General features: G+C 51.7%; 2 protein-coding genes and 3 non-coding genes across 5 annotated transcripts; 1 reads left to right on the top strand and 4 right to left on the bottom strand.

The window, feature by feature from the left end:
* The first annotated feature begins 681 nt into the window (after positions 1-681).
* B3GNT7 (UDP-GlcNAc:betaGal beta-1,3-N-acetylglucosaminyltransferase 7) lies at positions 682-8,519 on the top strand. Its single transcript, XM_005142305.3, has 2 exons — positions 682-756; positions 5,075-8,519. The coding sequence occupies exons 1-2, from the start codon at positions 746-748 to the stop codon at positions 6,270-6,272; spliced, it is 1,209 nt and encodes a 402-aa protein (XP_005142362.1). The 5' UTR covers positions 682-745; the 3' UTR covers positions 6,273-8,519.
* A 1,915-nt stretch (positions 8,520-10,434) lies between these two features.
* NCL (nucleolin) lies at positions 10,435-18,158 on the bottom strand. Its single transcript, XM_031043010.2, has 15 exons — positions 17,937-18,158; positions 17,163-17,270; positions 16,259-16,544; positions 15,786-15,932; positions 15,345-15,524; positions 15,042-15,125; positions 14,665-14,800; positions 14,283-14,419; positions 13,703-13,829; positions 13,425-13,558; positions 12,949-13,084; positions 12,698-12,849; positions 12,073-12,199; positions 11,429-11,658; positions 10,435-11,248 (listed from the first exon to the last, which is right to left on the bottom strand). Exons 1-15 carry the CDS (start codon positions 17,952-17,954, stop codon positions 11,166-11,168), a joined length of 2,085 nt encoding a protein of 694 aa, XP_030898870.2. The 5' UTR covers positions 17,955-18,158; the 3' UTR covers positions 10,435-11,165.
* On the bottom strand, positions 11,765-11,903 carry LOC115945366 (small nucleolar RNA SNORA75). Its single transcript, XR_004079728.1, has one exon. It is a non-coding gene; the product is annotated as a small nucleolar RNA SNORA75 (small nucleolar RNA).
* Positions 12,516-12,592, bottom strand: LOC115945368 (small nucleolar RNA SNORD20). Its single transcript, XR_004079730.1, has one exon. It is a non-coding gene; the product is annotated as a small nucleolar RNA SNORD20 (small nucleolar RNA).
* LOC115945367 (small nucleolar RNA SNORD82) lies at positions 14,876-14,945 on the bottom strand. Its single transcript, XR_004079729.1, has one exon. It is a non-coding gene; the product is annotated as a small nucleolar RNA SNORD82 (small nucleolar RNA).
* Positions 18,159-20,580: the final 2,422 nt, after the last annotated feature.

The following is a 20,580-nucleotide window of genomic DNA, read 5'->3' as shown; positions in this document are numbered from 1 at the left end:
GGAGTTGGTGGAGAGATGGGTGTCCAAGGAGAGGTGAGGATCCTGGGTAAGAAGTGGGTCCCAGGAGATGTGGGGTTCCATTGCTCTAGGGATCCCCAACCATGCTTTGTATAGAGGCAAAGCTGGGATCTCAGAGAAACTGCGCTTGGGCCTCAGCTCCCTTTTGGGATTCATCCCAAAGTAACCTGCCTGTGTTAGGAGAAGCAGGGGGGAACGGAAAAGACACACATTCATTTTCCAGAGATCAAATCCCAGCTGCCAAAAGCACCTCTCCTGGTGACCACTGAGATCCCCTTCCCATAGCTGGGATCTTTTGCAATTTACGGCTGTGGGGCAGGAATAAGCACCCCAGAGAGAACACTATGCCCGGGCTGCAGAAGACCCTGCAGGGTGCCGGGATTGGACATTCCCCACCCTGAGCTCCCAGCTCCTGATGGGTGTCCCACCAGCAGCGGGAAGGGTTTCCAGGGGGAATCGTGGGGTGTCGCCTTTAAACCCCTTCCCATGGCAGCTCTGACTGCTGAGGAGGCTGGGGGTGACGGAGGGGCAGGGCAAGAGTTAACCTACCTGCTCTGCCATCCCTCTTGGCTCCACCTCGGAGAGGGAGGGGAGGGAAAAGTGAAAAAGTAGGGGAGGGGGGAAGAGAAGAAAAGGGGAGGAGGAAGAGGAAGAGGACAGAGAGAAGCGCCCGGACCGCGGGCAGTCCCGGCCAGCAGCGCAGCGGCCGCCCCGTCCCACCCCCAGCATGTTCCAGTGGTGAGTGACTACGGGGAGCCCGAGCCCCGCTCCGGCACTGTCTGGAACCCTGTGGTCCATGCTGCCGTCCTCCGCCCCGGCGCTGTGTCCTACTCGAAGCCTGGGGACTGCGAGGTCACGTTCCCACCGGGTCCCTTCCCCAGGGTGTCGCAGGGGCGGCTGGAGGGGAAGGGGCAGCTTTGGTGAGGAGGATGCTCATGGGAACGGGTAAAGGACGCGTCTGCCGTTTGTCCCCTGTCCGTCTGTCCCCGTCGCAGGATGGACGCCCCCCCATCCCGCTCGGCTCTTCAGAGAGCTCCGAGGAGGGGATCCCGTCCCCCCGTGTTACCCTCCTGACCGGGGTATACCGGGAAAGGCTTTCTGGGGTGTCCGGTCCTGGCGCAAACCTCGTACCATCCCGGCGCACCGGAGCTCCGGCGGGAGCCGGGGAGGGGGCATCGGGCAGGCGCAGGCAGTCAGTTCCCCCCTTCCCCGGGATGCCTTTCCTAGCCTTTCTCTGCAAAGCGCTGGTTTGCGTGGCGTGCCCAGGGAGAGAGGGGCCCTGCGGACACCCAGACCTGCAGACTGGGGACAGATTCCCACGGCGGGAGGAATCATCCAGTGGTTTGGCTCTTGCCTCTTCCCCAGCCCGCTCTTTCTACCGTTACTGGTTTTACTTTAAACCAGATATCTTTCATACTTTAAACCAGACATGTTTTATAATCCCTGGGTACCCCGGGATTGGGGAGAACCGCCGTGAGCTGGGGCCCCACTTGGCGCTTGCACCCAGCTGCTTTTGGAGACATTTGGGTGCTTTCTGCCCAGGATCTGCTTCTAGACAAGATCGCTTCTCCCCAGCCCTGGGCACTACCAACAGAAAGGGCTCTATGTTGGCAGTGCCTCTGCCGGCTCAGTGACTGGGTCTAATTGAGAGGCCAGAAAAATCCAAATAAATAGATAGCCCTAGCTGATCAGAGAGGTTTTCATGCGGATCAAAAGCCGCTGTGTGCCTCTCTGGGGATGGAGAGCCCCAGTCTCCTGGGGCCTCGCTGCTCTAAAGCATCACCACCTGAAAGGGAAACTGCCTGCCCACCTCTAATTTGGGGGTTTATGTTTAACTGCCGGGGCTCAGCCAGCAGTGGCCTGGCTGTCTCATAGGGAGGCTTTTGAGCTTTTCCTGGTGGAGAAAAGGAAGAGGAGGAGCAGGTTGGGACCCTTTCAAAGCTCTCTTGATGGCACTGACACCGGCGGTTGGAGCAGCTAGTCCCGACTGGCACTGGTAGGAGCCAAGCCGGGATGGGCACGGGTTGCTGCGACCTTGGGCTCTGCAGCGCCCTGTATCCTGGGATCTTGAGGACACTGCCAGGGCTGTGCCCAGAGGAGGGGCTGGGGCTCAGCAGGGTGATTTCTCAGATAGCAGCAAACCTTAAGCACTTCCCTCACCCTCACCTCCTGCAAAGCAGTGGGTTCCTGGGGTCTCTGGAGAGCACGACATGATTTCTCCCTCCTAAAGTACTTCACAGCTGAGGACATCACAAAAAAGAAATACTCGAGATCAGAAAAGATTCATACATCTTTTGCCTCTCAAATCCACCTGCAGTTGTGGCTCAGGGTCCCCTCAGTCCTCATCACTTTCTTGCCAGGGCAGGGATGGGGTTTCTGGGAGGAGAAGGCAGCCGCTGGGTTCCTGGTTCCTGTTGGACCCAGTGGTGCCTCTGTGGTTTCCAGAGTCAGACCTATAAGAAAAATCCTAAACAGGTTTTTATAACAGAGCAAAAATTGCATGTTGAACCGGTGAGAACTGGGAAATGGTGTCTGCTGAAGGAAGTTTCTGTGCTGTTGTGCAACACCTCACTGATACACCCAGGTGTACCCAGGCTACCCCAGCCTTCCACCTCTTACAGAAAGACAGAGCTCTCCCCTCAGCCCCAGGGCAGTGTTTTCTGCCTGGCTGAAATAAAAAGCAGTGGCCCAAGGAAGGTGATGGGGTGAGTGGCTCCATGCAGCTCCTGGCTCTGTCAGGCAGCGCCTGCCAAGGGTGTGAGTGAGCAGCAGCCCTACCTATGTAAATTCTTTTTAATTATATCAGTAATTCCCTGCCCATGGCTTGTAGGGAAACACTGGCTGTCCTTCGGGCTGGGTACCCCATCACGGGTTGTCCTTGGGGCAGGAGGTTGTGTAAGGATAGGATGGGTTGGGATGGGGTGGGGTGTCAGGATGGGATAGGTGCTGCTGGGGTGACTGGGGTTATTTCTGCTATTATTCTGAAGTTTCAAACATTGCTTGGCTATGCAGGGTTACAGTTCGATTGGGACAGAAGGGTTTCTAAGAATAAGCTCAGAGCTGTTTGGTCAGGGCTGGAGAGGGTTAAGGGAATGGTGAGATCTAATCAGAACTGCTCCCTCATCAGTCTCAGATGAGTGGCCACATATAAAACCGGATGGGGAATATCTATCCATTTACTCGTAATTACTTATTTCCATGCTTGTTCTCTCAGTCCACACTAGTGATCACAGCTTTCACATGTAAATGAGGGTGAAGACAGAAACAGGAGCCCCCAAAAGCTCCTGGTTCTCCCAGCTCCCAGTTGGGGCTCCTGCATTTCAGGGTGGCCAGAGTCTCCAGGAGCAGTGCTGTCATCTGCCATGGGAAGCCCTGGGACTACATATGGGGTGTCCCATAAAGCAGGTGATTTGGGGCAGCCTGTGTCCCAAAACCCCAGCAGCTTCCCAGTGTCCCAGCAGATTACAATCCAGTCCCCAGCGCCAAGAACGTTTCAATGCTTGGTTTGTTTTTGTTTTTTTTTTTTTTCTGGCTACCTGGAAATTACACTGGCTAAATGTTTCAGATTTCAGCTCCAAGCTCCTTCCCTGGACTATCCCAAATGAAGGTGCCATCTGCCTAGTAGAGACGATCTTGGATCTTTCTGGCTCCTAACAGGGCACCAGGGCTGGGACATGCTTCTGTCACCAAGAGGACAGGCACAGGGAAGCCAGGTGGCTGGTGCCACATGTGTCTCCTTTGACTTCCAGGCTGATGTCCCTTTCACCCACGAAAGGCGCTCTAGGGACTGCTAAGCACCTTGTGTCTTGTCCACGTAGGAGCAGCCAGAGATGAGGCTGCCCTTGGGAAGCCATCAGGACCCCAGTGGGCATATGGAGCTCAGTTGCAGCAGGAAGAAATGGGTGCAGATATGCCAGCTGTGGAGGGGAGCAGGGCACTGCAGGGTAGCACAGTGCAGAAGGATGGAACAAGCATTTTGTCTCCTCCACAGCAGCAGAGCGAGTGAAAAGCAGGTTGGGAGCGGGGGGGGGGGGAGGGGGGGGGTGGTATCTGATGCATTAGTAATCCCTGAGTGCAGCATTCCCACTGTCTCAAAGACCACAGGATGATCCTGCTCAAGCCCCTGGTGAGCTTCAGGGTCTGCCCCCTGAGCCAGCAGCTTCCCTAGGTGATAGATGGGTCTGCAGCAGTTGAGAGAAGCAGCCTGGTCCCGCAAGTCTGATTTACCATCCCTACTCCCCCGCACATCCTGCACATGCAGATACCTGGTTTGCTGCAGGCTGAGAAATCTGCCCCCAAAACTGCAGTGTCCACTGCTCCTTATTATCACTGCGAAGTGAAGTAATGGGTCCTGAAAGATGGCCAGAATATCCAACAGTACCCCCAGAAATGCTGGATCCCGAGGTGGTTGCAGGGTCAGGAATGTCTTTTCCACACTGAACTTTTAAATTTGTCTCAAATGGCATTTTTTTAGCTCCTGATCTACCATTTTGAAATGAAACTGCAACGTGTGTTTCATGTCGACTCCTGTAGTCTTCCCTGCTCTGGTTCCCCAGTGTTGTGTAACTTGTGATGCCAGTCTAGGGCCACAGGCAGTATGTCTGTGTTTTGGAGATACGATAAATCCCTTCTGTACTAAACTGCAGTTTCCAGATGGCTGAAACAGGGGTTTCCCTTGGGCCTTTCCTCCGAAATGGCTGCTTTGCTGAAGCTCTCAGCCTGTCTTCTCTCTCTCTCTCAACCCATTTACTTCTTTCCCATGAATCCTTCCCAGTTCTTTGTGCAGTTGTAGGGTTACCAGACGACACTGCAGCCACCTGCCATTTGCCTTGTGCCTGTCCCTGCAGTCCTCCAGAGCTGCCCCACAAGCAGGATGCAGGTGGGAAAAGCACACATGGAAGTGTCCTGCAGCTCTTCCCACAAGACTGCTGCCTGTCAGAGGGTGATGGGACACAGATTATGAGCATCCCATGACCTCTCCAGGAAGTGCTTTTGCAGACAGGCCTCTTGCAGCCTGCAGTTTCCTCTCCATAATCCCCCTGTCTTGTCCCTTTAGGAAGAAGACCATCTACAAAACCATTTGCCTCTCCTTCTTGCTGGTGATCACAGTGACAGTGCTGCAGCGGGGAATGGCACCCAGCCATTTCACGCAGGGCCAGCAGCAGAAAGACCTGCCCCTGCTGGAGCCCCTTAAAACGCAGAAGAGAGACAACGCCTTCTCCATCACCAGCACTTTCTGGAACAGCAAGGAGAAAGCTCCTGGGAAGGAGGAGAGCATAACTGCAGAGCAAGCAAAATCCTGGGATGTCACCACTACCAACTGCTCAGCCAATCAGAACTTAAGCAAGGTGGACTGGTTCAAAGGGCTGGAGCCCAACTTCCAGCAGTTCCTGCTCTATCGGCATTGCCGCTACTTTCCCATGCTGATCAACCACCCTGAAAAATGCAGTGGGGATGTCTACCTGCTCATTGTGGTCAAGTCTATTATCACGCAGCATGACCGCCGCGAGGCCATCCGCAGAACCTGGGGACAGGAGAAGGACGTGGATGGCAAGAGGATCAGGACACTGTTCTTGCTGGGCACGGCCTCCAAGGAGGAGGAGAGAGCCAACTACCAGAAACTGCTGGATTATGAGAACCTCATCTATGGGGACATCTTGCAGTGGGATTTCCTGGACACCTTTTTCAACCTCACCCTCAAAGAGGTCCATTTTCTGAAGTGGCTGAACATCTACTGTGACAATGTTCGCTTCATCTTCAAAGGTGACGATGATGTGTTTGTGAATCCCAGCAACATCCTGGAGTTCCTGGAGGACAAGAAAGAGGGAGAGGACCTCTTCGTGGGGGATGTCCTCTACAAGGCCAAGCCTATTCGGAAGAAGGAGAACAAGTACTACATCCCCAGCGCCCTCTACAACAAAAGCAACTACCCACCCTATGTAGGAGGTGGGGGCTTCATCATGGATGGACCCCTGGCCAAGAGGCTACACAAAACCTCAGAGACGCTGGAGCTGTACCCCATCGACGATGTCTTCCTAGGGATGTGCTTGGAAGTCCTTAATGTAGCACCTGTTGGGCATGAGGGCTTCAAAACTTTTGGCATTGTGAAGAACAAGAACAGCAAGATGAACAAGGAGCCATGTTTTTTCCGGAGCGTGCTGGTGGTTCATAAACTGCTGCCTCCAGAGTTGCTCCAAATGTGGGACTTGGTCCACAGTAACTTGACATGTTCAAGAAAACTCAATGTCCTTTAGCTCAGTCTCTCTGGAGAGCTGGGACTGGAAGTCTGGGACATCTGATCCCTGCTCTGAAATGGGGAGAATGTCTTCTGGTGGCACACAAATCCTTCAGGGACATCTCCTTCTTGGGCAAGGAGGGCAGAGACACTGCACTCGCAGGCAGGGTTTGCAATACTGTTTGCTCCTGTACTGGAATGTGGTTCACTTATCTCCAGCTGGGTTGGGGGTTACTGAAAAAGAAGAGATAAAAAAAACAACACGACAAATCTAGCACAAAGTTGAGAGAGGGAAAGGGCAGAGGGGTTTTTGCTCTGGTTTAGGTACCCCCTCCACTGGAGCATGATGCACTGTGGGATGGGGGGAGGAAGGGAGGGATGTAGCACAGGTATTTTTTGGAGACGTTCAGGGTCTGGCTATCCAGGGAAGCTGCTCCAAGGGAGTTGAGTGGTTTACAAGTGCGTGAGCCCCCTATGGCTCAAAAGTCAAGGGGATTTTATTTATTATCTCAAATTACTCCTCCATGCAAGGTTTTAGTGACACTGACCCTGTGACCATTGGGTTCCCTCCTGCTGAAGTCCTCTCTTGTGTCCCCACTATGCAGCTGCAAAAAGGGGCTCTCCCCTGAGGCTGGACCTCACCAGCCCTGAGCCCCCATTAGGGTTTCAGCCAGGTGGTCAGGGGATTGGGATCTTTGTCCTCAGTAGAGGGTCCCACATGATGCTGGCTCCCAGCACCAGACTGGGCTGTGCTCTGCTCCCTAGCCTCTCTGCTGGCCTTGCTGTTCGTGCACTCTGGAGGAATGTACCCAGCCGAAATTCCTCAGGGATTTGTTCCTCCTGGCAGGAAAGGGACAAGGCAGGCTGCCCTTGACCCTGGCCAAGGTAGTGGCAGACAAACATAGCCCGAGCTGCAGCAGCACAGGGGCTTATCTCACCTGGTACCCCAGCTTGGGTGCAGGCATCCTGGGGACTTGCTGCAGGGAGACCCTCTCCTTGCAGCAGGGCTGTCCTGGTGGGGTTGCCTCAGACAGGGATGACAGCCCTCAAAGACCCCATGTGTGGCTGCTTGGCCTCAGCCCTGGTTTTACAGGAAGCTGTGTGCTCCAGGGCAGGTTGGAGAGCATCGGTCCTGCCCTGGAATGTGGAGAGGGGTTCAAGGGCATAAGGTGAAAGGGGGCTGGTGTTTTGCCCCACAGCTGCTAATCTCAGAGGTGTTGCAGTGTTTGTTCTGAAGGATGAGGCCCAGGAGCATGATGGAGTGGTATCACAAGACATGGCCCTTTTTCTTTGGGCTGAAAGGGCCACTGGAGCTGTCAAGAGGAGCCGCAAGCCACCTGCTGTGGTGGAAACCCCCCCAACACAGAGGGACACTTGGCCACACAGGGGCCATGGATGCTCTCCAGCCACCAACTGCAGGTGTGAGCAAAGACACAGACATGTGCAAAGCCACAAGTGTGCCTGGGTGCTGCTGTGCCAGCTCTGGGCACAGGCTCTGCACACGCGGATGTCACCATGCTTATGACTTGCACGCACAGATGTCCCTGCATGCCATGGGGGGGGCACACAGAGCCATGGCCCTGAGCGCACACAGCAAAACATGGACACATGTGCACTCGCTCTCTCTCCCTCCCTGGTGCCAGATATTGAAAGGAAAAAATTTAGACTACCTCAAACATCCCCCTGTGCAGTGCCTTTTTTTTTCTCTCCTAAATGTGCTTTGGAAATGGGCCTGTTTCATTTATCCCAAGTCTGTACGTTCCCGAGGTCTGAAAACAAACAAAAAAGGGGCATAAACCAGCCAAAAAGGCACCTTCATGCCAAACTATGCCACTTCTCAGCAAATGTCCCTCATCTGCTCAGATGAGATGCAAATTTGAGAAAGAGCCTGTTGCTGCCAGGGCTCAACTGTGGGTACTGGGGCTGGCAGTGATACTGTGATTTATGATGCACCAAGCAGCACCATGTCCCTGGGGCAAGTGCCCTTCGCTTTTCCATCCCTCCTTCCTTCCAACAGGAGTGAGTTCAGAAATACTTTCAAATTGACTCAGTAATTTATGTCAGGTACAGTACATTGGGCTATATATTTATCCTATGTGCAGGGATAGCTCTTGGTCTCTGTAGCAATGCATACAAGGAGCCAGGACTGCCTGCAGAAATCTCTCAGTGTTGCTCTTCACCTGGTGGGACCTGTACAGAGAAACCTTGTAGACTTTGGTGAATAATGTAGTTTCTAAATAAAGGTTAAAAGAGAAGGGAAAAAACATCCCCAAGCCCTTGCCTTGTGTCATTGCTAGTGGGGTTCTGCTGACCAAACAGCTTGGCTGGTTGGGAACAAATCTTGGTAATGGACTACAGTGGCAAAACCACTGCTTGGAGTGGGATCTGGGGGCTGTGGCTGCCCTGTTCCAGCTTGGCACAGCTTCCTTGTGGAACTTGGTATGGTGTTTAACAAGGGCTGGTAGATATTTTCTCTCTTCCATGAACCCTCCAGCTGCATTTCAAACCTAGGTAAACTTTATCATCCTGGCACTCTGCAGTGAGGAACTTCTTACATCACCCTCCATGGGAAGAGCTGCTTTGCCAGGTTTGTCTGTCACCCTCTGCTCACCCTGAAGGAGATCGACACCATGCTGTCCCTATCACCCCCTCCATGGCAGGACCTTACTCACTGTTTTTCCCTGAACCAAAGCACTATCAAAGGGTGACACATGCCCTGGCTGTAGCATAATGGGATACATGTCATCATGGGTCAGCATGGTGATCCCAGAGCAGAGTGAGACACAACTGCAGTGTCAAGCTCTCAACAGGTTTGAGCCTGGCTGGGGTCAAGAGGAGGAAAGCCATAGGTGATCCTGTGGGTCTCACCTCAGTGTTGGGGACCTGAGGGTTTAGTTTCCAGGGCTCAACAAGGTGATGGAGAGTGGAGAAGCCAGCAAAGGCCACCAGGACATTTTGCACTTGGCAGGCTGGGCCACCAACCACCAGGGCCAGCTTCCCAATGGCACAAAAAATCCCATGTGGGGACAAAAGGCAAAATGCTAAATGGATGCACTTGTGGATGCTCTCACCCTTTTCCTCTCCAGCTGTGTCCTCCCACTCCAGGACTCCTTCACAGGGATCCAAGGTCCCCCAGTGCCTGCAGGGTCCAGGTTCTGATGTGAAAGTGGGGCTGAGGTCGAATGCAGGCCAAGAGACGAGTTAGGGCAGGGACACAGGGGTGGGCAGGGCTCGGCAGCCCCAGACCAGTTTGCTGACCGCCTCCCACAGGAGCGGGAAGGCCCCCGCGCCGTTCGCTCAACGTGGGTGAGGTGCGGTCGGGGCCCTGCCCGGCCGCGCGGGGATGGCGCTGGGACGGCGCTGAGCATCCCGGAGTAGCCGCGGCCCCAGCTCCAGCGCGGGCAGGTGCTGCCCCCTGGTGGCCGCCCCTGCCGCCGGCTTCCGACCATTTGCCGCCGGGTCCCGGGTGGCGGCTCTAAAATGGCTGATGCCCAACCGGCGGGAAAGCAGCTGAAGGAACGGGAAACACAGACCTCTCCTCAGGCCTCAGGAGGAGCGGAAACCGCAAGCTGAAAGTAATACCGCCACTCGTTCAACACTGTCCTTAGAGAAACCCTTTCACCTCCGTGGGTTGTCTTGGGAATCCATACGGAGAAACAGACCAGCCGATGAGCACTGCAGGGCTTTCCAGGATTTCCCATGGCATGAAGTTCCCAGTGTTGCTACAGTACACAAAGGGAGCGAAGGTGCCCGACAGGGCTGGAGCTCAAGCTCAGTACCCACCTGCAAACACAAGCCTCGGGCAGGGCACAGGCAAGTCCCTGTGCCCAAGGCAGGGTTCAGCTGACAACTACCCAAATCCTGCAGCCACAACACCAGCTGCCCCAGACCTTCTGTGCCCCTTGGGGATTCAATACCCAAGAGCAGCACTGCTCCAAACAGCCACCATTGCAGGACACCAGCCAACTGCCTGGCTGAAAAACAATGGCCAGTAACATGCTGGCAGGAGTGGGCCAGGACCCAGCACCTTCAACCCCACTCTAGTGATGACTAGCACTCGCACCAAGGGTTGCAAGGGTTAATACCGCCCAAACCCGTATTTTAATCTATTTGCTTCTTACAACAGGACAACTCAAGATAAAGAAAAGTAATCTAGAATGAAGGACAAGAGGCAATGCACATCAGCGTGACTGAGCTGCAGGGCCTTGGTAGAAGATTGTTTTACTCATGTAAAAAGAAAGTAAAAAAGTAATTGGCTAGCATGCAACATTACATACATCTGCAGTTAAAAGAAAAGAGTGGTTACAGCCACTAAGTTTCCTCAGCCATTGCCTTCCTCTCTCCTAACTCCTCCCTGCACACATACACTGCTGGGAACTGAGGCAGGCTCGAAGAAGGCAGGGCAGGAAGGTCCCATCTCTGACGGTAATGATCTGAACTTGAGAGAGGAGATCCAGGACAGTATTTCTCACAACCCTGTTTCATTTTGCGGCACAGAAGTAACACGAACCAGTTTAGGTCCTTTAATCTGTCCAAGACAGGGTGCTGAAGCACAAATGATAAAACATTTTGCATTTTTACAGCAAAAATGCTACAGAAGTTTATAGGAAAAAAAAATCCAAACCTTTTGTACATGGGTAAAACATTATAAATTCAAGACAACTCACAGACAAGGGTTAAATTCCCACATCTAGCGCTCATTTTTTTTAAAAAGTTCGTTTGAATAAGCAAGCAGTCAAAATAGCTTGCTCTCTCTTCCTTGAAATGAAAACTGTATCTTCCAAGCGGCTCACAGTACTGCTTCCCATCTTGGAATGTCCTCCGAAGGCTCCGCCAAGATCAAAGGAGAATAAAAACCCCCGGAGTCCTTTCAGATAGTCTCAGAGAGCAGAAGGGAAAGGAAAGGGGAAGTTTATTCAAACTTTATCTTCTTCCCTTGTGGCTTGTGCTCTCCACCACCTCCTCCTCTGCCTCCTCGGAAGCCACCTCCTCTACCTAGAAAGTAAGTTAAGACAAGAAGCAGAGTTACAGGTTGCCCAACCCACCTTGACACAGGACAGGAAATAAATTCACATGATACACTCCCTGGTGGCACTACACCACAAGCCCAACAACAGCTTCCATTTAACTTTTGAGCAAGCCCCCTTAGAAAAGTAGTTGTTTGCCTCTTCTTACCTCCAAATCCTCTGCCACCACCTCTGCCACCAAATCCACCTCTTCCTCCCCGGCCTCCTCCTCTGCCACCACGACCGCCAAATCCACCGCCAAATCCGCCACCCCGTTGAAATTCACCCTTTGGCTTGGCAAAATCAAGGATCACTTTGTTTCCATCTATCTCTCCATCCTCCATGGCTTCTTTAGCTGCTTTGGCATCTTCTGGGGAGCTGAAGTCCACAAACCCAAACCTAGGGAACAGGTTAAGGTAAGATGATCAAACTCTGAAAGCTGTATCACCACCTACATGATAGCAACCCCTTCGGAAACAAACACCTGCACTGCTGTAGCAATGTTACTTGTGGAAGAGCAGTGGCTGATCACAACGGATGGAGTCCTGTTGTGAATTTGCCAGTACTGAACAGTTAATATTCTTCTCGTGCGAATCCATAGGCTGCCATGGATTTGTTGGCAGGAAGGAGCTCATTGAGAAGTGAGTCTGTGAACAGACCCAAAGACATATGCTAGCTTGTTTTCTGGTTTCCTCCAACTTACTAGCTTCAAAAATCACTCACATGAGCATGAGTATCACCCTGCACCGCAGTTACCAGTTGAAGTGAGACTTCACTACAACCCAGCTAATCCACAATGGTGTTTTAACATACCCTTTAGATGATCCTGTGTCTCTGTCTGTGACTATTCTAGCACTTATAGAACCTTCAAATGATTCTCTTAGCGTCTCCTCTGTGGTGTCCTCCGAAAGGCCTCTGACAAACAATGTTTTGCTTTGTTCTATGGAAAGAGAATACATTCAGAGATCACTAAACCCTAGCAAGGTAGCCACCACTTAACATAGCAGCCAGCTTGCAATGTAGGCTCCTACAACAGCTGGCAAGGCTGAGGGGTTGGTTTTGAAGGAACAGCTCAGGCATTTAAAGTAGTCCTACAAAACTTTTCAGGACTGTAGTTAGGGCCTGATATCAGAAGTATCTCCATCAGCCAACCTGGTACTGTCAAAATACATATTCCCCCCCTTTTCCCCCTCCTTTTTCTTTTTTAAGTAGATGCTTGCATCTCACCAACAGGAACACTAACTGAACAGATGCTGCTGGATCAGCACTTGACTATCTAGAGGACTTCGGCAGTAGTTTCATCAGCATTTCAGACAGTCAGTCATCATATCCAGCACACTCACTTTTTGATGCCTTTCAATCCAGATATGCTGCCCTACATTCATATGAATGGTGCACTCCTGCCACAGCTGTCTCAAGATCAAACCCAAACACTTACGATTAAATCCTCCTCTTGCATTTGTGTTCCCTTTCTGCCACCCTGGTGAACTGAATTCCAGTCTGATTGTTCTGCCTTCAATCTCTGTGTTGTTACAGGAATTCAATGCCTCTTTGGCATCCTCAGTGGTGGGGAATTCTACAAATGCGTACCTATTTGGAGAGAAAGATTTAGGTCAGCCTGGGAGCACAAGGGATCCAGACAGCCAAGTACTTTATAATGACAATTCAGGAGAGAACAGCACAACACACCCTTTTGGCCTGCCCTGGTTGGTCTGTGGCATCTTGATGGAAGAAGCTTTCTTGAACAGTTCTTGGAGAGTCTCTTCTGAAGCAGCGTATGAGAGGTTGTTCACAATTAAGGTCTTTGACTCTCTCTCTCCACCTCCTATGGAGAAAATTCAGTGCTATAAGCATGCGAGTTTGGAGGAGGAAAGCTCTGTCTCTAGTCACAGGACCCTCTCTCTAGAACGAAAGTAGTTGCTGCCCCCTTCTCACCTCAAGGTGAGGCACAAGGCAAAGTGCGGCACTGTTTTGGTCATCTATTTGCCCGCCCCTGTCTAAAACATGCAGCAAAGACAGAATGCAGAGCACAAGACAGGCAAAAGGCTTCTCCCTGCTATCTTACAGTTTTCCTGCAGCGCTTCAAGTTGCTCTATTCTAGCAAACTTCTTAAACAAGTGAAATGAAACCTTAAGCGTATGCACATTTTTGGTTTGGAAAGGTACCTTTCTGATGGTCTTGATGGCTCTTCTCACCAGTGAAATCAATAACCATGGCACGACCGTCTATCTCTGTGCCCTGCTTCTCCTCCAGAGCTTTGTTTGCCTCAGCTTCTGTTTTAAACTCAATGTAGGCCATCCTGCAGCACAGAAAAGCACATAAGCAAATGCCTCCTTCCAGGAATGATTAAAGTTTGCAAATGCAAGGAAGGATGTCAAAGAAAAATACTTCAAAAATTATATTCCTAATGCAAAGGAACATCAAATACCCAACAGCTACACACCCTTTGCTGTTCCCCTCCTTGTTCATTACTATTCGGATTTCTTGTGCATTTTCAAACACCTCTCTCATTTCATCTTCAGTTAAGCGGTAGGGTAGATTCTTCACGAACAGTGTTCTGGCATCTCTCTCTGCAAAGAAAGGTTACTTTCACGTTACCAGCTAAAAAAATCCCTTCTCATTTACACTGCCAGTTTAGTGAGAATCAGTGAGTTGACCCAGCAGAAAAAAACGCTCTAAGCTTTCACACTTTCATAAGCTGAAAAAACAACTATGATGGAAATTAGGCTGCCACTGTACTTCTCTTAAAGGCATCAAGATCAGAAAGGGCCACACTTCTTTCTCAGCCAGCCACTGCCCCCCGCCCCCAGCATACAGTGTATTTCTAGTGATCACATTTCCAAATATTCCAGTTTGAACTTGAGTAGCCATATGTCAGCATTTGAGAACTGTTTATGATGAGCCCAAACAGGAAGATCTGCCTTAAAAGAGTGAACAGTGGCCATCAGTAACACTGTAAGCCTGCTCGACCTGATGACAACTTTTCTTTGATGTGCACAGGTATTTGGAGTTATAGGCTGTACCTTTCTTATTTTCTTTCATAGTTTCCTTGCTCTTCGCTTTTTCCAGTTTGACTTCTGAACCCATTAATTTCTTTCCATTCAGTTGGAGAGCTTTATCCAGATCTTCAGCAGATGAAAAATCTACATAACCAAATCGCCTGAAAGAAGAAACCTTACTATTTAAACTGATCTACCTCTAGTAGCAGAGAACACAGAACAAGAAGAGGTCCCCACTGGTCAAGTTAGATCATCAGTAAATAACTGCTAACTGACCCACATAACTAACAGCAGTGCAGAAAAGCAGCTCTGTACTGAAGTGGCAGCTCTTCCTTTAGGGAGATACCTCTCCAAACAGATTACTGCCAATAAGAAATTAGCACCAAAATTCTACTGATTAACTCACTTGGAAGCACCAATTCTGACATCTAAAACTTCAATACTCTTCTTCCCGAAGAATTCTTTGAGGCCAGCCTTCAGTTCATCATAGTCCTTGGTGGGGACCAAATTTCCCACGAAGATGGAGAATGCTGAAGTGGGCCCTTTAAAGGAAAAGATGTATCAGGTTGGGCTTTAAAATTTTTTTTTTGTGTGAAGAACTGAAACAGACACCTTTAGCACATCAGTTTCTGCTCAAAAGTGACATCATACTTCAGTATTAAGTCCCTTATTATCATCACTTGTGCTGGAAAAAAGCCCCACTCAGCACTTCACAGTTACAGGCCTCACCCACCAGTAACAGCTCCATCAGCAAGCATTATCTGATGAGCCCGTAACACCTACCGTCTGTTTTCTTTTTCTTGGCCTCTGGTGCACTTTTATTGGCCATTTCTTTCTTCCTCTTTCCAGGTGCTTCCTTGACAGGTTCTGTGATAAGAAAAAAACACCACCACTGGTAAGTACAAACCAACTTTTCCTATATTGGACCGATACTGAAGTATTAATCTGTACACACATCATGCATAAGGTCTTGTCTTGTCACTACAGCAACGGTTCCTCTGCCCAGAAGACCATGATAGGACAAAAAAAGTTGCTAAAGCATCGTTCTTGTTAAGAGTTACAGCCTCAAAAAACATTTAAACTCACTTTCATCCTCACTTTCCTCCTCAGCATCCTCTTCATCCTCCTCTTCATCCTCATCTTCCTCATCATCCTCTTCATCTTCCTCATCTTCAGAGTCTGCCTTGGACTTCACTGGTGCAGCCTTTGCTGGAGTAGGCTTCTTCACTTGAACAGGGGTTGTGTCCATGGCTTCATCTTCAGATTCTGAACAATTTCAGTACAAGATTTCAGACATACTCAAGATTAAGCTCCTTCTCAGACTAAGACAAAGTGAAATAGCATCTTTTGTGCTTCCTTAAATTTGTAGGTTCTCAGGAAAGGAGTTGAGTAACACTCATCATCACTCCCACTAAATTAAGTTACACACAACCCCTCTAGCTCCCCTAGAAATGCTTATTAGTTCAACATATTTAAAAGCTCTTTCCCCTTTTTTGCTTCGAGTCAGTTTTCCAAAATCCCACATACCATCATCTTCTTCCTCCTCATCATCCTCCTCCTCATCATCATCTTCAGATTCTTGCTTCACTGGCACAACTGCAGGTTTTTTGGCTGGGACTGCTGCAGGCTTTTTGGCTGTAGGCTTCACAGGCATTGCTGGTTCCTCTTCCTCATCTGCAACAACACAAGTGTTAACCCATACGATCCAGCATTCAAAGTTTGCTAGTAAAGTACTTGCACAAGATTTTGGCAAAGTTCAGGGAAGAATGATCAGAAAACTAGAAGATGCTTCAAATGCTGCATGGAGTGCCCAGTTCTCCTTCCTGCAAACTTCACCAATTCCCCACTTTTCCTTCTTTTCCACCTTTTAACTAGTGAACCCCTCTCATGCATATTAATGCTAAACTTTCAATCCTAATAGTACTGAAATTCAGCAACTCAACTGGACCAGTTTTAGTCAACTTATGCAAGGATGAACAAGTATTTAAAAAATAACGTACCAGATTCCTCATCATCTTCCTCATCTTCCTCATCATCATCTTCCTCCTCATCTTCATCTTCCTCCTCACTCTCATCCTTCTTAGCATTCTTGCCATTTTTTGCTCCCTTGGCTGGGACAGCAGCTTTTTTTGGTAATGGAGCAACAGCCTTTTTAGCTGGAGTAGCCACAGGCTTTTTGGCAGGTGTAACTGCCTTCTTCGCAGGAGTTGCAGCCTTCTTTGCAGGGGTGGCAGCCTTCTTGGCTGGTGTTACTGCTACTTTTTGTGGTTTCTTCAGAGGGATCATCTGAAATACAAATCAGTGCAAGATTCTCACACTGGCCCTTTAAACTGTTATTACATCACTGTCAGACAAATATATAGCAAGCACAATCTACAGCATTTAGAAACAAACTCAAATGTTTCTGCTGAATGACCATAACTGCCTATTCTATGGAATTAATAAAGGTCAAAACCAGCTTTTTAATGACTCTTAACAGACTGTTTATGGAACATTAACGTATCTCTAAATTTCCTGGTACTGAACCAAGACCAGTGATAGCCCTGGTAGAATTAAAGAGCTTGAAATTTTTAGTCTTGCATATTACTTAGGTGTGACAATCCTATTATTACCAATTGTCTATCTACTAGGGTAATTAAATGCCCACTTGCTTATCCATCCCAGAACAGCTTTCAGATCCCAGCAGCACTTCCCAGAGCCTGGAAGTACAGACTGGGCAGCAAAGCTACTTTCTCCAACATCACTTTTCTCTTTTGACATATAGCTTATTCTTTAGTCACATCCAGCTGACTGACACCAACTGCTCATTCATGTCGATTCTGTGTCACACACTATGCACCCCTTCACCCTCATGGCATTTTTGTAACACGTGCATCCTTTTGACACCATTTCTAGATTAATCACCTCTTCTCCGCTGCTTTCCTCTAGCTCTGAGGACTCCTCTTCCTCGCTTTCTTCGACCTTTTTCGGGGGAGGAGCCATTTTTTTCTGTTTGATCTGATTCTTTGGGGTCTGAAAGAAACAACGACCTCTTAGGCGGCATTTGTTTCTCCTCCCGGCACCGAATACCACGTTTACACTCCGGGGCTGCCCCGACGGACAACTGTCCCAACCACGTGGCTGTCCCGCCTGCCCCCACGGCTCCCGACGGCCCCGCCGCGGTGAGGAGGCATGTAATGGGGACAACGGGGACGCAGGGTTCCGACAAGACGGGAGGGGGGGAAGGAGGCCGCGCTCCCACGTGCTTGCACCGTCCCGGTGGACCACGTGTCCGCACGGCGAAGTAGCCCCGCCCCTCCTCGGCCTGAGCGCGCTCGCACGCGGCGCGCGCCCCCACCCCCCTTCTCCCTCTCCATACCCCCCTTCTGCGCTGTTTCCCCCTCCCGCGACCGGGCCTCCGCGCGCGGTAACATGGAGGAGAACAGGACTGGACAGAGCTCGAAACCTCTCCCATGGAGCGCGAGGCCCCTCCCCTCGCCGCCATCTTCAGGCTGAGGGATGGGAGGCCTGGAAACCGTCGCGCGGCCCGCGGAGACGCCAGCGGGAAAGCGGCCCGTCTCCCTCTCCCCGCTTCTTTCTCCGCCCCCCTTTCCCCATCACTATTCGTCCACCTCGACATGGCGGAGGCCTCCCGCTTCCCGCCGGGCGGCAGAGCACGGCCCCGCCCGCCATCCTCACCTTGGTGATCTTCACCATGATGGCGGCGGTGCTTGGCGGCGCAGGGGCGGCGGCCGAGTTGTCTCAGTGTAAGAGTGATCACGTCCGGCGGGAACCGGCAAGGACAGGAGCGGGCCCCGGGCGGTCGGCGGGAGCTGCAGCGAAGCGCTGGCGACCCGGACCGGGGACTGAAACGAAAGAGCGAACACAGGCCCCTTCCGCTCGCTTGCCTAGCCCTCCGCCACGCCACGCCCCCTCCGCCCCCTCTCCAGCCAATCGCCGTGCGCGCCGCACCGCCAATCACCGCCCCCGTCCCTCAAGACCCCTCCGCCAATCTGTGGCGCTTTGCGATCAGCCAACGGGAAAGCGCGTTACAGCCGCCGCAGAGAGCGAGTGCGTGAGGTCTGGGCCGAGAGCGGGGGGACACGCTGCCGCCCGGGAGCCATCGGTACAGATGGCGGCAGCTCGGCGCCTGCGCCTTGATTGGGCGGCGGGGCTTAGCGGTGGGTGGGCGTGACCGGGGTGGTGGGAGAGCACGTGGTGGTCTTCGGGCCACGTGGTGGAGCTAGGCGCGGGCCGGTAGGGGTATACCGGGTGTCCCGGGGCAGGGAGCGCGGGCGGCAGTCGCTGTGCACAGCCCCGGGACTGGCTGCACACCCTAGTCCTGCAGCAGCTCGGCTCCGGGAGTGGAACTCCTGAGCACGCCTCTGCCTCGTTCTTTGGCCTTGGCTAAGGGACAGGGCTGGGGCCTGTGCAGCGCTGCTTTGGCCACCCCTTTCTGCTCCCGCTGTCATCCCCTCCCCCACCCTCGGGAGGCAACAGCCCTCATGGACAGCTTGAAGAAGCATCCCCAGGACCTTGTTGTGCAGCTCGCACAAGAGCATCTTGCAGCTTCCACCCTTCATGGGCTGCTGGTGGGGAAGAAAGGCCCAAAGATGGGGGAAAAATAAACCTGTGATTTCTTGGTGATTGCTTCTGTATTTAGTCATTGAAAGAAAACAACAACTTTCCCCCCTGTGGAATTTTGCCTCAGTGGCTATGATGTTGAGTCAGGGATGACGCCAGGGCAGAATGCAGCACCACTGTTTAACCTCCCGATCTGCTGGCAGGCCTGAGTGCTGCCTTGCCCCTGCACTTGTTCCGTTGCCCCTGTTCCCCAAAGACTTGAGTGTCCCCTATTAGTGGGGTTTCCCCACTGCCTTACCTCCATCCCAGGAGCATCCAGCCAGCTCCTGGGTGCTCGACTTACATATAGCAGTTTGCCCTTCTGAGACCTGCCTGCGGGGAGTTCCTAACTTGGGAAACACAAGATTCTAGGGAGCCTTAAAGAATATAAATCACCAATGACTCTCAATGTATGCAGTCCTGCAGGGCCCTGATGGCCTTGAGGGGACACCTCTGGATGGCTCTGTGCCAACTGAGAGCAAGCGGCACACTGTGGCTGGCTCTTAGACTGTCCTAGTGCCTCTTTCTCCACTGCTGGGTAAGGTAAGGCAGTTTCCAGACAGGCAGAGCCATAGCTGAGGGCACCCAATCACGGGAAGGTGATGGGATCAGTCAGCCTCCCCAGCAGTAAGCCAGCATGTGGAGAGACTGCCATCATCAGCCAGTACAGGGAGAGAGCTGGCACAGAGGAACACAGCCAGCATCCTAGCCCTGATCACATATGCAGGCAGATGAGGATGCCACCTGGGGAAACCTTGGCAGGTGGACTCTGCCTGTGAAGTAGCAACATATGGCTCATGTCCCATTGCATGCTGCAAGAGCTGTCCCCAGGTGCCTAGGAGCAATATCACAGACCTGGGGTGCCCTGTGGCCATGCAGGGTGATGGAGATAGAAGTAGAAGCCTGGCAGGAATTTTTAACTGAAGAGTTGATTGCACCCTCCTTACAATGCCTGCACATGGTACAACAAAATCCTGTATTACCATTGCTTGTACAGCTCTGCAACCAGTGCTGGGGCTGGCCTTCATTTCTCTCTGTGCTGCAGGAGGGCTGGTTTTCCATGGGAAAAGGACAACTGTTGCTTCAGCCAGAGGCAGTTTTGGCAGCCAGGACACCACATGTGTGTAGTAACATAGTGCCAGTGGTGTGAACAGCAAAGGGTTGCACTGGCAGTTGGCCAGCTTTGGTTCCCAGCCCTGGCAGGGGACACTTTGGTATGGATTGCACTCCATCTCTTCTCTCAGCAGTGTGCTCAGTGCTGGCAGGTTGTACTTGGCCATGGTACCTCTGAGGCTGTATCAGGACCCAGCCTTTGCAGGAAGGAGCACAGCACCCATGTGTGGAGGAGCAAGAACCGATGCTTCCTGCAGTGCTGCATTAACCCATGCACTGCTGAGCAGGTCTAGATGCATCCCAACCCTGCCAGTTGCTCCTGTGGCCATAAGGGACCAGGGGTGCTGTGGGGAGGAAGGTAGCTGTGGTACTGCAGGTGCTGAGATTTAGGCTGGGCTGTTCCTTGTATCCCACCTGTGGTCAGGACCTCCGGGCAGCCCTAGCAGTGTGCAGGAGGACGCCAGAGCAGCAGCAAGGCCAGCCTTTTTCTGGGGACACCACATTGCAAGACTGTCCTAGCGGCACAGTACAGCCCTGCTTCTCTGCAGGTACAGAGGGAGGTCTGCAGAGCAGCGTCAGTGAGGAATCATTTGGCCAAAAGGGCAGG

This window comes from Melopsittacus undulatus, chromosome 6, assembly GCF_012275295.1.
Source record: "Melopsittacus undulatus isolate bMelUnd1 chromosome 6, bMelUnd1.mat.Z, whole genome shotgun sequence".
Taxonomy (NCBI): domain Eukaryota; kingdom Metazoa; phylum Chordata; class Aves; order Psittaciformes; family Psittaculidae; genus Melopsittacus; species Melopsittacus undulatus.
The sequence above is the reverse complement of the archived record's forward strand: the minus strand, read 5'-3'. Positions and strand labels throughout refer to the sequence as shown.

Bases quoted from the DNA above. Each gene is read 5' to 3' on its own strand.
- NCL (XM_031043010.2), bottom strand. The intron at 14,420-14,664 runs GTGAGTTAATCA...TTCTTCTTTCAG, and splicing joins GTCAGAATTGGTGCTTCCAA to GCGATTTGGTTATGTAGATT. The intron at 13,830-14,282 runs GTACAGCCTATA...CTTTCTTTGCAG, and splicing joins TATGAAAGAAAATAAGAAAG to AGAGAGATGCCAGAACACTG.